Genomic DNA, 18,766 nt, shown 5'->3' with positions numbered 1-18,766 from the left:
TTCTCTTAGCAATTTATTTCTCGTTGCATATCAAGTATGAACTCTATATATCTTGTCGATCCCATTTAGTATCTTTTCCTTGGTCTCCTCCATCACTTCCACCAGTATCTCCGTCACCACTTCCGCCAGGTTTTCTCCCTTCTCTTCTTCTATATTTTAGAATCTTAAGTAATACTCTGCCCTGTCCATTTCGAGAGACACAATTCCCCCCCCCCCGATTTTTATCAGCAATTGTAAGTCTATCATCCACTTTTGCGGTTTGTTTGGTGTATATTGCCTTGATCATATTGATAAAATCTTCCCCAAATTCCATGTATTTTAACTGCAGTATCTTGAATCGCCAGTTTACATTGTCAAATGCTTTCTGTGCATCTAAAAACATCAGTGCCATTTATTTTTCTGGATGTGTTTCATAGTATTCTAATGTGTTAAAAATTATTCTCATGTTTTTAATTTGTCTATTTGGCAGGAAACCATTCTGATCTGAATGTATACATTCATTCAGGAATCTCTTCAATCTTTCAACTATTATTGATGTACAAACGTTATAGTCCATATTTAAGAGTGAGATGGGTTTATAGTTTTTGATCTGGGATATATTTATGTCTTCTTTTGGTATGAGGGTGATATTTGCTTCCATCCAGGATTTTGGTATTTTAGCTTTTAGCAAGACTTCATTGTAAACTTCCAGAAGTACTAGTCCCAAGGAGTCTTGTAATTGTTTATAGAATTCTACCAGTAGGCCATCTGCTCCTGGAGTTTTATTATTATTCTGTCTCTTAATTGCCTCTATTAATTCAAGCATTGTTATCCTTCCATTTAATGTAGATCTTATTTCTTCCAGGACTTTGGGCAACCCAGCCTCTTCTAGATATTGATTTATTTTATCCTCCGATAATTCCTTTTGGTTGTACAGATTTTCATAGTAGTTCTGAATTATTTTTTTGCTGTCGTTTTGGTGTTATAATGTATCTTTCTCGTCTGTCAAACTTTGTATCTGTCTCTTCCTTTCTATTTTCTTTGAAGAAAAATGTCATTTCTTTTTCTATTGTTTATATGAATTTCTTGTCTTTTAATATGTATTGATTCAACATCCATCTCACCTTTTTCTTATATCCTTTCCATTTGATCCTGACTAAGTAATGGTCTGCCCATATGTTTGGTTCTAGTTCTATTTCCTGTATATTAGTACTTAGTTCTGGTGTCATCCATGCCATGTCTATCCTTGACCAGGATTGATGCCTATTTGAGTAATATGTGTATTGGTTTCTCTCCGGATTTCTTTCTCTCCAAATATCTTGAAGGTTCATTTCCTCCACCAGTTTAAAGAAAGACTTTGGTAAGATTTTCCTTGCCTTTTTATTTATTTTACTACTTCTGTAATCTAGCTTTACATCTGTGATTGCATTAAAATCTCCTATTAGACAAATATTTTCATAGTCCAATTCTGCAATTTTCTCCTGAAGCTTCCCATAAGTCTTCTTGCTTGTTGTTTGGTGCATATATTACTGTCAAGAGTACCTGTTTGTGGTTTATTGTTACTTCCACCATTAATATTCTCCCTTCTTCATCTGCATATATAAATTTGGCTCTTATTGATTCTTTGATGTATAAGACCACCCCCCTTTTCTTTTGTTGTGCCAACGAGGAATATAATTTCCCAATTTTGGGGTACTCTAAGATTTTGGGGTACTCTATTGTATTGTCTTTTGATGTGAACTTCTAGTAGGCAAATTATGTCTAAGTCCATTTTTTTGCAGTTTTGTAAAGAGTCTTCTTCTTTTCATGGGAAAGTTTAATCCATTAATGTTAAGTGATATATACTTAACTTTCTTATACTTTCTTTTGTGTGAAGACTGATGCAAAGAATGAGTTACCGTATTTTTCGGAGTATAAGACGCACCGGAGTATAAGACGCACCTATCTTTTTTGGGTTGTTTTTTTTTTAAAAAAAGGGTTTTTTTATTTTTTAGACAACACACATACAAACATACAATGTATTTTCTTTGAACAGAGTGTTTGGCCGGTTCACAAATTTAAACAATGTTTAGTCATTTCAATTAAATTTACAATTTCTATATTTCCTTTTTGCCATATTTATTCCTCATCTATTTTTTTTTTAAAAAACCAATATTACCCTTTATCCTCATCTCTAATCTTAATCAAATTCAATTTTTCCCTTCTATTCTATATTATACCCCTTCTCATTGTCATCTATTTTTATATCCATCCTCACATTGGTTAATTATTTAATATTACAATTGTTTAATACAAATTCAACATTTTAATATAAATCAATTAGTTATAACTATGTTTTTTGTATATTAATCAATATGAACATGAATATTCCAATTATTTCCATGCAATCCAATTTCTTACAAATCAATTAATTATATTTACCAATAATAAACCAAATAATTTTCCCCATATATTCCTCCAAACCACAACTTAACCATTTCTGCTTTCAACACAATATACAATTAATAGTATCTCAATTATTACAATTCCCTAGTTAAATAGAGCTTTTTTTCTTTTGTGTTTTAAAATCTTGAACTCTCCTCTTTTGCCCTAAATTTCCCATTGTTTGCACCTACGTTTTTTGGTGAGAAAAAAGAAAAAGAAATCTCTCTCTGCCTCATTTTGTCACGTTGCAGCAAAGAACCTGCTTTACTTTCAGTTTTGTTTTTTCAGCATAGCTAGGGGGAAAAAAATCTGCTCCAGCACTTTTTGCAGCAAGCAGGAGAGCCCTGCGCAAAACAGCTGAGAGCAAATCAGCTGAGAGTCGGGAGGCCGAACTAATCAACTTGTGCTAATTAACCTATGCTGAAGCTGAAAGGGGCTCTTTTTTCTTGCTGTTTGCTTGCAAGAAGGTAACTGCTGTGAGGCACAGGCCAAAGGGTGGGGGCCAGTGGGTGGGCAGGGCTACATTCAGTGTATAAGACGCACCTAAATTTTCACCCCCTTTTGGGGGTTAAAAAGGTGTGTCTTATACTCCAAAAAATACGGTAAGCAGCTCTGCTTTCTTTCTACTGCCTGTTACTTCCTTGCCATCTTCTCTCTTTAGTGGACCAACTGTTTCCTTGACTTTTTTAAATTGTTATTTATCTGTTGAAAGAAACTTTTAAAAATTATCTTTAATTTTTCTTGCAAATCTTTATTCATTCTGAGCTTTTGCTTTCCTGACTTCATCTTGGGCAGATTTGGCCTATCTGCTGATATTCCGACTTAGTTAAGTGTCCCTCTTTCCATTTTTTGTACTTTCTGTTAAATACAAATTTAAATACAAATATTAATTTGCCTTTCAGTCATTGGGGATATTTTTCATAAATCTAAAAAGAACATATTACTGTACAAAGAAGTACAGAATGCAATTGGCAGAAGATGCTATAATGAAAGGAATGCTACATGTGATATATATGGCAAAAATAACAAACAACATGAGCCAATTTTCTACTCTTGATGTGTATTCCTGTAATTTGTTTTTGCAAGTAGGCTTTACCTCTCCTGGGTGAAGAGTCAGGACTTAACAAATCAACAGCAGAGTGGGTTCATAAGAATTCTCTAACATAATTTTGTATTAGCCAATTGTGAATAGGTTTTTTAAATTGCACACCCATTTAATTTTCATAATACTGTTAATCTATCATGGGAAAATCAGCATATTATGAATCTTGTTTATTGCTATCTTGTAAGCATTTTTGATAATCAATTACAATAAATATAAAAATGTTTTATACTGCTCTCAAAACAAAACTGTTGAATACACATTATATCTGCCATGAGCTGGGAATAACTGTTGTAAGCTTGGAAATGTTCAAAATATTTTGCACAATTTTACGATTATTGCTTCTGAGAAGTGTTGAAGTATGTTGAAAAATAGCATCAATAATACATTCCTGTTATCTTTGTGCCATCACCTCAAATATATGTTTCTCTTAAATACCCCCCAAATTAAATTACTTACACATAAATGTCAAGATCCAACATCCAGATAAAAGTGCCAGCAAGCACTTCATAGTAGTTCGCACAGGATATGCAGGAATAATAACATGCGTCACTAAAATGAGAATTTGTTAAAATGTATAAACTGCAGGATGAGGTTTATACAGTTTATTTCTTGGGCTACTCAGCAAAACAAGTCAGAATTGCTACACAAAAAAAATTTGCATATAGAAGCTAAGACAAATATAGCTTCCCTCAGTAAGGCTGGCACATTAAAATGAGTGAGCTGCTATAAATGCACTTTAAATATAAATATAATTTGTAAAATGGTTAAATACTGAAATGGTTGAGCATCTTGGGAGGGGACATATTTACTCAAGCAAGATTTGAGCAACTGAACACAATTGTTAAATATGGAAGGTTTAACCAAGTTCCTTATGATAAATGTACGTGTATTGGTGGAATTCCAGTTGCAGAGGACATAGCTCATACATTATTTGAAGCCAATTGTGTAAAAAAGATAGAGATCACTATCTTAGATAATATTTTAAACAAATGGCCTATTGAGATCCAAACGTTAACACAATATATTTCATGTACATCCAGGACCCAAATGTTATGCATAATTTGGCCCTTTATGTGAGCAAAACAGTACAGTACTACATTCCCCAAACTATGGGAGGTGACACAGAAATAAAATTTATATTTCCTCTTAGTTTTGCCTTTTACTGTACCTTATTATCCTTGTCTTATTATATAATTCTGTATCTTGTATAGACTTATGGATAAAAAATAAAGTATTATTTTATTAAATAAAGCTGACAACTTACCAGAACTGTTAAACTCTGTACATACTCTAACCTTCAAAATTGTGGCCAATTTGCTTAACAGCAGCTGTTGATCTGGGTCAAGACCACTTCCGAGGAGAACAACAGGCCCCTTTTTACAGTAATCTAGGTTTATGCACTGAAGACAAAAGAGAGAACTGTTACATTCCCAACAGCCTATATTTCTTTCTTCCTTTTTTAAAATAACAAACCCAAATTTACTCAACATTTCTATTACATAATAAAGAACTATTTCAAAACAAGCATAATTTTTGATATAATTTCTGGACATAGATGAAAATAGATGAAATGTATCTGAGCTTGTGAGTTGGAGAACTGACATCCTGGGTTAGAGACTCACCCTCCATATAACAGGGTGAACTCCCATTACCTGCCCCAGTACTAATAAAGAAGAATATTTGTACCTCAGGGTTGGCATGAGGGGTCCTTGGTGCTCTCTGAGCTTGCTTGTTTTCTTACAGATGTTTCATTACCCAAACTAGGTAACATCATCAGTGCTAGGTGAGCAGGAAAGTGCCCCAGTTCCTGCCCACCTAGCAGTTCGAAAGGTTTCCCTTTACCTTTTAATAGGGCCAGAAGCACTTTGTGATTATCAAAGCCATTTATGTTTATATAATTATATAAATATATAATTTTTTATTAAGGATTTTAACAAAATACAAATCGAGATCAGAGAGAGAAAATTGAAAAAAGAAAAAATGTGCAAAGAAAAAAAGGAAAAGAGAGTTTTAAAAAAGCATTATTTAAAGAAATGAATTCCAATCTTCATCGTGTGTTTAACAAATGTAGCATTTCTCCATCTTCTACAAAAGTTACATACATGGATCACTTCTTCCCATAACCATCCCTTGCCCATTCATAAATTTATGAACAGTTAATATTTCAGTTCAGATGTCTGCAAGAAGTTTGTAAAAGATTCTCGGGATTTTATAAAAATATGTATTATTTTACTCCAATCAAACAAATTGATTTTATTGATTCCTTAAGATTCTGTATCTTAGACCTGAATTCATTCAGAAGCTGTTGTATGATTTCATCTCTCTTCAATTTTTCTTTCTTTCATTTCAAAGTTTTTTTTCAAGTTTTTATCAACTCTCATTTGTAAATCCAGTAATAAAGTCATCCAGGTCATTCTCTTGTCTCAACATTTATATTTCCATTATGTCTGTCATCTCTGTCTTATAATTCAGAATTTATTTTTCAGTGTATCTGCATCACGGAATATTTGTTTATCTCTTTTATCCTGTCAGTCTTACAAAATATTCTCTTTCAGGTCTTCTATTTCTTCTTTAAAATCTTTTGCAAATAATACATCCATAAAAGCAAGCATTGTTGCTCACATTGTAGTTTCCTTTAAAATCTCCCAAAATGTCTCAAAATATTTTAGCATTGTTTGTCATTTTGTAGGTTCCACAAAAGATAGGTTTTTTTTTCTCCCCTCTCCTTTCTTCTGTCTACTGTTTAATGTTTTATTTCTAAAATTGGAAAATCTCAAATTTCTATTGCTTGCTTACTTTTTAATACATTACAATTTACATTCCCATAAGGGTACTGTTTGGTTTAATTATTTCCCAAAACTGTTAGCAAAAGTCCTAATATTCCAAAGTTATTTGGTTAATTCATCTGTAATTTTTTTAGATTGAATTATTAAGCTTTTTCGCTATTTATTTCAATTTTTAAAAATTATTCAAGCTGTTGGTTCATTTTTATTTTGTACTGGAAGAAAGGTTAATTCACAAGGTAGTTTTTTCAAACTCATTATTTGAAAATCTCCTTCAACTTTACATTTCAAAGGTGTTTACAATGTGAGGTTCAATAAACCTACTGCCCATAAAGGCATGCCACAGTTGAAAACTTGATAGCTTTCTTTATCTCTTGGCACTAATCCCATGGGAAATTGCTATTCTACAGTCTCCTCATGAGGAGCTGCTGCCTAGAGCACAAGTAAGCGATCACTCATCTGCTTCTTTAACTGGAGAGGTTCCTTTAGACTGGGCTCATTGCTGGTCTGTCAATCCTAGTCACAGAGTCTGGGGTGGGAGCGGTTTATACAAGCCGTGGGATAAATGCATTGCATTTCAGGTGGCGGCTGGTCCCAGCCCGCGCTGCCGCCTGAAAATTCTGTGTGGGGGGCGAGCTTCCCAACCAGCAGGCACAGCTGGAAACTGGAGCTCCACTTTCCCAAAAGACTGGCAAGCTTTGAGTCCAGCCTCGGGGCTGCCGCTTCGCACCGGGTTGCCTCTCCCTGTGTGTTGCTGTGCGTTTCCCCACGGAGAGGGCTGACTCCCTCAGTCAGAGACCAAGAGCGCAGCGCCGGTTCGCGGCCGCTCCTCCTGGGGCAGCTCGGTTCAGCACCGTTCCTAAAGACAGCAGCAGGTCTTCCAAGCAGAGAGCAGGTGCCGGGCCAGAGACGCCGCCCCTTCGCTCTCTGCTCGCCGGGCCGGGTAGCGGTCCAGGCGTGGCCGCCTCGGGGGAGAGTGCAGCGCAGCAGGGGTCCTGGCGCTCCCTTGCTGGGTCCCTCGGAGCGCAGCGAGGAGGAAACCCGGGATCCGCCGGCAGCGCGGATGATTCCCAACTGGTGCGATTGCAGGCTCCGAGCCCGATGGCGGGAGGGAGCGGCTGGGGGGAAGGGAGCCAAATGGGATGTGGTGGGACGGGCCAGCCGGCACAGCCACAACTCCAATTCCTTCAGTCGCGGGTTGCAGGCACCCTTTGGAACAGGGTTCTCCAACCTTGACAACATTAAGATTTGTGGACTTTGAGAACTCCCAGAGTTCTCAAAGTTGCCAAGGTTGGAGAGCCCAGCCCTGCCTTGGAAAGGCCCGTCGTAAGGCAGGCAGGAGGGTTCGACTCTCCCGAGCCTCCGCTCCCGCAAGGCACATTTACAGCCCGGGGGCGGAGCTGCAGTCCTGCTTGCGCCATTCATTGCAAGCCTCAGCCGCCCGCCAACCGGAGAAGGCGGGCAGGCCTGGCTGGCAGCAACCGCGGCCGCCTCGTGTGTTTCCCCGCACCCCCTTCTGACTGGGGGAGCAGCATGGGCAAAAGGCTGCTGGTCCACCGGTGGTCTGGACCACCTGGGACCGCGCAAGTAGCTCGCACAGGCAGGGAGAGAGGGAATCCCTGGCTTACCTTGCTCTGCTCCCTTAGGAAGTGACCACAGGGATTCCCTCTCTGCGTCTTTTGGCACGTGCGCCAATTGCAGGTCTTTGTGTGCGCATGCGCTCCAGAAACCAGACCAGCTGGCCGGTGCGCATGCGCACTCTGGAAACCGGAAGATCATTTTCCTGGAGTGCGCATGTGCAATGGGCGGCTGCTCTTCCAATTTCCGGCATGCCTGTGCACATGAAAAGCAGATGACTGGCGTACCGGAACCCGGAAAAACAACGGGCGATGGCTTCGCGTGCCCGGAGAAATGGCTCTGCGCGCCACTTCCGGCACGCGTGCCATAGGTTCGCCAACACAGATATAGCCAATTAGGATACAGCTTTCTTGTATCTTCAGAAAAAACAAAACATCTTCAAACAGTTGAAATGATGCATTTTAGTTTTAGCTCTATAGGTAAATGTAATTTTTGTAATCTTATGTAATCTACATAATTTTATGCAGTCTAATTGTGAAGTCTGTGGTAAATCAGCTCAACTTTTAATATGAAATTCAAAGAGTCAAGATGGAACAGGTCAAGAATGTTGGAAATCCTGAATACTGGGAATCCTAAATATTTTCCCTTGTAAGAACTAGATTCTGTACATAACCAACTGCCATTTTTTACAATCAACTCCAAACTGTATTTGTAGAGGGTAAATGCTTGACACTGGGAACTTCTTTGGCAAAGACACACATCAGATTTAGAATATGAAAATCTTGATACTAAATCTTGGAACAATTTAAATATCCTTGCATTATTGTTTTTAAATTGTACAATTGGCTGGCAATTATTTGATATGAAGTTGAATATTGTTGCTGCATGAATTACATTATATTATTACAGCATTTTTTTTCAAGTTTATTGGGTTTTTATTTTTAAACATATATCAACATCAATACATGAACAGTGTGGCCTCTGGGTATGGTTCATATTAATACAAATAACAACAGTCAATTATTACATTAATCAAACTTATATAATCCTAATAATGTACTTGATTATTTTAAAGTAGTTATTCAATATTTCAGTGTTCCATTCTAATGTCAATGATCTTGAACATACATAGTAATACCATCTTTCAACCGCTCAACTTTCCATCTAATTATTATTTATTTTCAATTTATATAGAAATTATGACTACTAATATTCCCCCTAATTCTTATTTCTACCTCAATTCTGGCTTCTAGTTAGGTCACTCTTACTAATCCTAATGCTAAAACACATATTTATGTTATAGAATAAAATAGAATTTTTTATTGACCAAGTGTGATTGGATACACAAGGAATTTGTCTTGGTGCATATGCTCTCAGTGTACATAAAAGAAAAGATACGTTCATCAAGAATCATAAGGTACAACACTTAATGATAGTCATAGGGTACAAATAAGCAATCAGGAAACAATATAATATAAATTGTAAGGATACAAGCAACAAAGTTACAGTGATATAGTCTATAAGTGGAAGGAGATGGGTGATGGGAACAATGAGAAGATTAATAGTAGTGCAGACTTAGTAAATAGTTTGACAGTGTTGAGGGAATTATTTGTTTAGCAGAGTGATAGCATTCAGGAAAAAACTGTTCTTGAGTCTAGTTGTTCTGGTGTGCAGTGCTCTATAGCGTCGTTTTGAGGGTAGGAGTTGAAACAATTTATGTCCAGGATTTGAGGAGTCTGTAAATATTTTCACAGCCCTCTTTTTGACTCGTGCAGTATACAGGTCCTCAGCGGAAAGCAGGTTGGTAGCAATTGTTTTTTTTGCAGTTCTAATTATCCTCTGAAGTCTGTGTTTGTCTTGTTGGGTTGCAGAACCAAACCAGACAGTTATAGAGGTGCAGATGACAGACTCAATAATTCCTCTGTAGAACTGTATCAGAAGCTCCTTGGGCAGTTTGAGCTTTCTGAGTTGGCGCAGAAAGAACATTCTTTGTTGTGCTTTTTTGATGACGTTTTTGATGTTAATACATAGTTCTTCACATAAAGGTATATATTTTTATTTCTACCTCTATTTCTAGTTTTTAATCAGGTCATCATTATATTAGAAAAAAGAAGGAAGAAAGAAAAAAGCTCTATTCTATCCATTATCCATTGCCCATTTTAATATTTCAATTCTTATTCATTTTTTGGCTTTCCTACCATACTCCTCTTTTGGATCTTTGTCAACATCTGTATCTTCATTATTCCATCTAAATATTTCTCCTATCTCTATCCTCCTAAGATGCCATATCTCCAGAATATTCACCCATACTCCTATCTCCCTTTCAAAAACACTTTCCAGATTATCCACTTCCAATTCCATTTTTATATCTCTCAAAAAGTTTTTCTCATCCTCTTGTTTTATTTGGCGATTTGTCTGTTCTATATTTTCCTCCATTATTTCCACTGCCTTCTCTCTTTCCTGGACTCTTTGATCTTCATTCATTGCCAATTGTATCATATTTTGTACTTTGTCACTTATGCCTTGGATTACCATATTTTTTGGAGTATAAAACACACTTTTTTCCCTTCTAAAAGAGGCTGAAAATTTGGGTGCGTCTTATATTCCGAATGTAACCCCGCCCACCTGCTGGCCCCCACTCTTTTGCACATCCTCTTCCTGGCTGCAGAGATTGCCACCGTGCTTGTGTTTTTGGGCCCCACACATTGCATTTTCAGCCTCCAACCACTCCATTTGAGAGCCATTCAAGGCTGCGGGGATCGCCAAAGCACATCACTGCTTTGCCAAAAATGTGATGCGTTTGTAGGCTGAAAACTTAATGTGCGGTGCCCAAAATGGCTACCCGGAACAGTTGCTACCTTCTCTTACCCCTTCCGCGCTTCACCTGCTTTAGTCACTGGAGCTCCCTCCGATGATCAGCTGTGCTTTTAAAGCTGTTTTTTAGCCCCAATGTGAGCGAAGAGATCTTCTGTGCTTTGCCTGCTTTTCTAATTGCTGCTCCCTCTGACGATCAGCTGTGCTTTAGAAGCTGTTTTTTAGTTCCAACCAGCCCCAATCTCAAAATCAGAGAGCAAACTAATGTGCTGAAGCTGACCAGGCTAAGGACGCTAGCCAGATGAATACCTGGTAGGCAGAATTTTTTTTTCCTATTTTCCTCCTCAAAAACTAAGGTGTGTCTTATACTCCGGTGCATCTTATACTCCAAAAAATATAGTAAGTCTTTTATCTCTCTTTGGTTCTTTGTCATGGTATCTCTGATGTTTTGAAACATCCACACCATTTCTCTTGAAATCTCACTCATTTTCCCCTGAAAAAGCATCTTATTTTAGTTTAATAAGTCCACTTTTAATCAGGGCCACAAACAATATGTTCAGTTCCAGTTTTGCTCATCAAAGAGTTCAATAATCATAGCTCTTTACATCTCAGGGTCATTAATCAATTCCATTTAAATAGTCCAGACAGTTTCCACACAACAAAAGTCACTTTACTTTACTTAAAAGTCTTCCTTATCACCATAGTAAAGTAATTAATATAGAACATTTAGTATCACCACAATCCTTCAAAAATATGTTTCTTATTTCTTCTGTCAAAATTTTCCTAGATTTTTAGGGGTGTAGTATATTCCATTCACCAGTAGATGGCAGTATCAACAGAGATTTCAGTATTGTTTCAAACGTGATAAATTAAAATTAATTCAGTTTATAGAGACAAAATTAAATACTTGAATCAATTCAGGTACATAGTTCTAGTATATTTTAATGCCTTTCCATAACAACGCCTACCCAGTTCAGAATCCAATTTTCTTTGATTAAAAGATCTTTAGCTTTTCTCCCCTCAGTTCCTTTCATTCAGGTCTAGGATTTTTCTCTCTATGGTTATTCACTGCTTTAAAAAAGGTAATTCTAAGAGTCTCTTTTCTTTTCTGGATTTTCATCTTTTTTCCTTTAAGTTTAGGGACTAAATGCAGCTCCAATCACTGTTCACTAACTCCCTTCCAGCGCCAGTCTTAGGTGTTCTTCGGCTGTCCCAGCTTCATGGCAGCCATGTTTAGGCTGCCTCTTCTCCTCGTTGTGGCAAAGAAGAACCCCAGGTCAGGCAGGAGAGTTGCGACTCTCCGCAACCATGCAGGGCACTCTCTTTGCTTTGCCTCCCCAACAGGGAGGCTTTGGCTCCTCTCAGAGCCCACCAACGGGGAGGATTCAGCATAGGAGTGCGGAGACCCACTCCTCATGTCTGATCTAGCCACAACGTCAAGGGAAAGTCTATTACAGCACTTTCTAACTGATGGTCCATGAAGCCATCTTTTACATTTGGGCCTTCAGACCTGCCACATATTCTTCTGTAGGAAAATGGGAGGGGGGATTGCATAGAGTATGGTGATATGTAGTCAAAATAACATTTCTTTCTCAGAGAGTCAAGGACGCATTGCCCTGGCACCTGGAGTCAGATGACTGGGAGGTGTCTCCAGTTTGGATGGTGGATGATTGGACATGAGGGTGCTGGGCAGGAACTTGAACTTTCACTTGGGTGGGGAAAACCTGAAAACTTTCAGATTTGGGCTTTCCCAGATGTGCCAATATGACATCTTCAATAAAAAGGAACTTTGAGGAAACTGAAGCCTCGGAGTCTTCTTTCTTTGGGGTTGTTACTTGGAACCCTGACAAATGGCCTTTTTTAAAGTCTTTAATAGAAAATTCCAGTCCACTCTATCAAAGGCCTTCTCTGCATCCAAAAAGACCAGCACTGCAGCAATCTGTTTATTCTTGTCAAGATATTCCAGTAAATCTATAACTTGCCTTACATTGTCCTTCATGTATCTGCCTTCTATAAATCCCGCTTGGTCACAATGAATCACCTTTTGAATAACTGGCATCAACCTGTTGGCTAATACTTTTGCAAATATTTTATAATCATTATTCCGAAGAGATATTGGTCTAAAATTCTCAAGTTTTTTAGGACCTATTTGCTCTTTCGGTATCAATGAAATATAAGTTGTTTTCCATGATGGGGGTATTTTACCCCCTTGTTGTATGCTACAAAATAAGTCTTTAAGATGTTCAATCATTTCTGCTTGTAAGGTTTTATAGTACACCGCGGTTAAACCATCCGTCCCAGGAGCTTTAGCTGTTTTCAATTGTTTAATTGCGGCAATAATCTCCTCAACTGTTATAGGATAATTCATTCTCTCCTTTTGTTGACTGATAATTTTTGTAACTCTTTTATTCTCTAGATATTTCTCTATAAGTCCATTCTGTGTATCATCTTTGGCATATAGTTTGGTATAATAATCTACAAAAACTTCTTTAATTAATTTTTGTTGGGAAATTTCCTTCCCTCCAGTATCAATACTATCAATAATCCGTGTACTCTGCTTCTTCCTTAGTGTGTAAGCCAACCATCTGCCCCGTTTATTAGCGTTGCAAAATGTGTTGTGTTTCGCAAATTGTAAATTTGTTGCTGTTTGTTCCGCCATAAGCATTTGAAATTGATCTTTCAAAAGTTTTATAGCTCCTCGTATGCTTTCATCTGTTGGGTTTTTTATAAGTAACTGTTCTTTATTCTTTATTTCTGCTTCCATTTCAGATCTTTTCTTTTGTCGGTTCAATTTGTGTTTAAAGTTCATATGAATGAGTACCCCTCTCATATACGCTTTACTCGCATCCCACACGATTTCAATAGGGGTACCCTTATTCAAATTCATTTCAAAAAATTCTTTCATCTGCTTTTTAAGTTCTATTATATTTTTTTCATATCTAAACAAATTTTCATTTAATCTCCATGATCTTCTCTCAGTCTTTCCCATCTCAATTTCTATCCATACCGGGCTGTGGTCGGTTAAAGTCCTTGGAAAAATCTTTGTTCTTTTTGTTTTTACAAGTAAGTCATCTTATAGTAAAATAAAATCAATCCTAGAAAAGGATCTGTGTCTATCTGAAAAAAAAGTAAAGTCCAATTCTTTTGGGTTATGTATTCTCCAGATATCTTTTAATTCCAAATCTTCTTTCATGTCAAAAAAAGTCTGTGGTAGTCTAATCCTTGACTTTGCCGAACTCTTTCTGTCTATTTTAGAGTCAATTACTCCATTCCAATCTCCCATGATTAAAATAGATCTATAGTCCCATTGCAATATTTTAGAATGTAAAGTTTTGTAAAAATTATCCTGTTGTTGATTAGGAGCATAAATTCCAATCACTAGAATTAGACCACTTGCTGTGTGCAATTCAATTGCTATAAACCTACCACCTTCATCTGCTTCTATAATTTTAGCTGACAGTCTTTTATTTATATAAATAACCACACCATTCTTTTTTTCCAAATTTGATGCTATAAAATGTGTTCCTAATCTTGAATTTATCAGATATTTTTGATCTTGTGTTCTTACATGAGTTTCTTGTAAGCAAATTATATCATTATTAAATTGTCTCAGGTATGTAAATAATTTCTTCCTTTTCTGTGGTGAATTTAATCCGTTCACATTCCAAGATAAAAACTTAATCGTCATGTAGATTTTTTTGAAGCGACGAGCAGAATTGCCGGATATCTTCCGAATCGGTAGTCTTCGGCTTTGCTCCCCCCATGGCTTCACATTCTTGTATATTGCTCTTGACTCCTTTCTTATATTGTTGTGTCTTGGGCCTTTCCTGTTGTTGTTTTTCTTTAAGTTGCTTAGAAATTGCTCGAGTTATACGCTGATCTTTAGCTTCACACATCTGGGCTAGGTCCAAAGCCACTTCTCTTGTAGTCTTAGGTGGTTCAATCACAATTTTCGAAGGAAGGTCTAGCAGGAGCTCCTCCAGAAAACCTCCTGTAGCTCCCTGCATTTCGATTGCTTCTGATTCCACCTGCTTAAGCTGCTCTTCCATCTCTTGCTGGAGTTGTTTCTCCTTATCACTCTCCTTTATCTCCAACACAGTAGATGTACGTGGGGATGGTGAACTCTCTTTAAAAACATTAGAGTAAAATTGTTCCGCCTTCTCAACAGTGTTTAATCAGTATCTTTCTCCATTATACCTCAAGATTATGCCAGTTGGAGCATCCCACCAAAATGGAATTTGTTGTTTTTTTAATTCATTCACTAGAAATCCAAAATCTTTTCTATCTTTTAACATCTTAGGTGGTAGCTCTTTATAAACTCCAATCTGCGTTCCCTCCACTTGCACAGCAGAGAGAAAAGACTTTTGCAGAATATCATTTTTCATTCTTCTATCTGTGAAATATATCACCACATCTCTAGGCACCTGTCTTTGTCTGGCCACCCACGAATTCACTCTGTAAATTTTATCCATTTTGCAAAAAATCTCTTCAGGACTAATCTTTAACAGCACAGCTAGGGCTTCAGCAGAAATCTGTCTCAGATCTTGTCTATCGTTCTCTTTTATGCCTCTCAGCCTTATAGCAAATTCCATAGACCTGAACTGCATCATTGTAATTTCATTTTCAAATCTCTGCATTTTATTATCAGCATCAAAAATTTTATAGTCAGTTTCCTTCATTTTAACATCCATTTCTGAATTAAATTCTTCCACCTTAGCATCCGTTTTAATAATTGCTTCTGACAATCCAGACACCACTGTCATTAATTTTTTAGTCACCTTATCATACTTTTCTTGCACCACCTCTTTAATTTCTTTAATCTCCTGCTTAATTTCCTGTTGTGACTTTTCAAATTTCTCATCCAAAGCCTGAGTAATAAAATCCTTTAAGCTTTCAAGATCAATATCTTTTTTCTGGCTCTGCTGACTGGGAGGCTGCTGTTCAGGTTTACGTGTGGGGGATCCCCCCCCTTCCGCCTTCCCTTCCTGTTTGGTCTGCTTAGAAGCCATCCTGCCACGTAGGCTAGCTTTTCCAAAAAAGGAGATCCTTTTTCCCTTTCCTCCACCACAAAGTCCTCTAAAAAATTCCCCCAGGTTTAGTCAGATTAGTGGTGAAATTAAAATTGAAGCAAGATCAGGCTTGTTTTAAAAAGAAAGATTTTTCCTTTCTTTTCCTCCACTTGTTACAGACAGCGCAACTTTGTAGCTAGTTGAAATAACTTGCTAATCCACTCTCGCTTTCAGCTCGTAATGCTGAAGCCGGGCGCCATTTTCAAGCAACTTTCACACATCCACTCTCCTGCTTTAAACTTAATCACAGGGCTAGTAATACTTTTTTTTTTTTTTTTTATTTGATTTATATGCCGCCCTTCTCCGAAGACTCAGGGCGGCTTACAATGTGCTCAGCAATACTTGCAGTTTCAAGTTGTTATTCCACCCTGGTTGTTTAAGTTTACTTTGTTTTGAGTAAAAAGGTTGCTCCTGCCGCCTTGCTCTGCGCTGGGCAGACTCGTCCCACGCTGTCCAGAGTCTCGGCGAGCTGGAAGGGAGCCGCGCCTGTTTCCTCCCCAGGAATAGCTGTCTGGGGGCTCACAGGGGCTCAACCTGCTTCTCGCCCACTCTTTTCCACAAATCCTTTGGATTGGGGAACTTCCGAGCCGCTTCTCTGGATCGAAGCGGCTCTAACAGGCAGCGGGGCTGGCGGTCCAAAAACGGGACCGTCTTTCAGCGACAGGAAGCAAACCGGAAGTCCCCCATTATTTTCTTAATAACTTCGTCTTGCGTTGGCATTTTCTCATTTTTCCAATTTTAGGCAAAATGTTTCACACTATTGTGTAAATATTTTATCTGGATGTACACAGTGACATTTTTGCATCCGACACTCATTGCAAACTTGATGGTTAAAATCATGTTTGTACCTGTCCACTGGAAACCACATCTTTAATAGATCAATAGGTCAATTATTGTCCAATTAGTTTTCTAGATATCTCTTTTAAGCTTTATGCCAGATATCTTCTGAATAAATTAGAAGATTGGGAGGAAGAAACAAAATTCTTCTGTCCAAAACAGATGGGATTTTGAAAAGGACACCACACAGTAGGTCATGGCATCACACTGAAGACTGTTATTCAGAAATATACCAAAGGACATAGAAAACAACTTTATGTTACGTTTATTAATCTTATATGTGACTTTGATTTAACATTTAACATTAAATGTAAGTTAACTAAATAAAGACCTAGCAAGGACAAACATCAATAGGTGACTTCTCAAATTAATAATTGAATTAAATACTGACATTTCAGCTAGAGTAATAATGGTCCCACAAGGGACCTTGTAAGACCCTATTTATTTGGAGAAAGGAGTCACATAAGGCTGTTTACTTTAGGCCTTCTCCCCACTGCTTATCTAAGGCTGGAGAAAACACTACCTTCCATCATTGGTAGATCTTGTATGGTTAGGGCATTATAAGAAATTAGAAACTTTCCAGAATCCCACTTTGCCAAACTCTTGTTTTCTTCATTGCATAGTTGGGAATCAATGGAACAAACTTTTGTCATCCACCACACAAATGTATTCCCTACCACCTTTGAGTAACTCATCTCTTGGAACTGAGAAAATATTAGAGCGAGGCTTTACAAAAGAGATGCCAATAAAGATGCCACTACAGTAGTCATCCAAATTTTAATCTTGGTAACATCACCATAAAAGACATAGAAACCTCTCATAGTACCTGATTAATATTTTCAGTTCCTTACTGAGAAAGTCTTTTACATCCCTTCACCCACAAACCATGACCTCAGACTATCTCAAAGGAAGATTTTTTAAAAATACCCTTTTATACCATATCTCTCTCCTTGTGGGGTTCATCAAGCGTCAGATGTTATTTATTATTATTTCCACTACCCCATTTACAGATCCAGGCCAAATTATTGATGGTAGGTAAACTCAAGGCCTCATGTCTTGAACTTGAACAAAGTTGTGTTTCCAACTGTTAGTCAGATTGCTACTTTTGCTCTGTTGTAATGTAAACTTGGAAAAATACTTAAGTTCTTAGTTACAACTCACTTTATCTTTCTTATGCCTAACACTCTTTTTATTACTTCATTTTATAATCTTATGATTATTGTATTTTTGCTACATTATTTTGTTATCCTCTACTTATTTACTTGAATGGGAGACTCAAAATTAATTAGTTTTTTTGATCAGGGAGTGGTTTTCTATGATTTAATGATTACATATGATCACATAAAAGAAAAGTTGAGAACCTGTTTTATATCTTTTTCTTAAATTATAATTTATTTCTTATTACTTAGGTACTTTGATAAAATAGTGAGAAGTATTACAAATAATATTGTTGAGAATTATATGTTGCCCTCATTTAACAAGGCTAGCTTTATATCATTCCAAACTATAGTTAAACAAAGAAAATAATACGTACTTCTGCATACTGAATAATTGAAGAAGAATCATTCTTTCCTGGTTGCATTAGAAGCGATTTCATCTCTTCTGTTTCAGCATAATCCACAGGTTTGTGACCAAATATATTACTAGTAAAAAAAGGAAAGGTAAATTTTAAGTAAACAAGGGATGAGACTAGATTACTAATCATCTGATTATAACTGCACTGTAGAATTTTTATATTCTTCAAATATTTACAAGAAAAATTGTATTAAAAAACCAATTAAATCACTAACATTTATGATAGATAGATAAAGAACAGCAAAGAAATATAAAAAGGATGCAACACATTGAAACTGCTCACTTTTAACTAGCAGGTCCTTTTAGTGATCTCATATTATGCACTGACCAGAATTTATTTTTTTTGCAATTTTTTTTTATTTTTAAACAAACAAAACATAAAACATCCTTCCTCCATTACAATTTCAAGCAGTGTGTCGATCGGTTACAAATCCCTTGTGCTTCTTCCCCATAATCATATTTTACTAATTATCTAATTTCTCATATTATCAACCTGATATATACTGTATCTTTATATCATTATTCTCATTTGTCATTCATTTAACAATGGCATTATCCTTCCAAAAAAAAAAATATTTTCACATATTATATTCTAACATTCA

General features: G+C 36.9%; 1 protein-coding gene across 1 annotated transcript in view; it reads right to left on the bottom strand.

Moving 5' to 3' along the window:
* Nucleotides 1–18,766, bottom strand: part of BARD1 (BRCA1 associated RING domain 1) — a 137,185-nt gene that overhangs the window by 16,923 nt on the left and 101,496 nt on the right. Inside the window, exons 7-9 of the mRNA XM_070956775.1 lie at nucleotides 18,124–18,232; nucleotides 4,773–4,908; nucleotides 3,965–4,057 (exon numbers count right to left, since the gene is read on the bottom strand). Coding sequence (XP_070812876.1) covers nucleotides 3,965–4,057; nucleotides 4,773–4,908; nucleotides 18,124–18,232 — 338 coding nt within the window. The remainder of the gene's footprint in view (nucleotides 1–3,964; nucleotides 4,058–4,772; nucleotides 4,909–18,123; nucleotides 18,233–18,766) is intronic.

Source organism: Pituophis catenifer, unplaced genomic scaffold, assembly GCF_029215685.1.
Source record: "Pituophis catenifer annectens isolate HBS135680 unplaced genomic scaffold, rPitCat1.0.hap2 SCAF_1, whole genome shotgun sequence".
NCBI classification, from domain to species: domain Eukaryota; kingdom Metazoa; phylum Chordata; class Lepidosauria; order Squamata; family Colubridae; genus Pituophis; species Pituophis catenifer.
The sequence above is the reverse complement of the archived record's forward strand: the minus strand, read 5'-3'. Positions and strand labels throughout refer to the sequence as shown.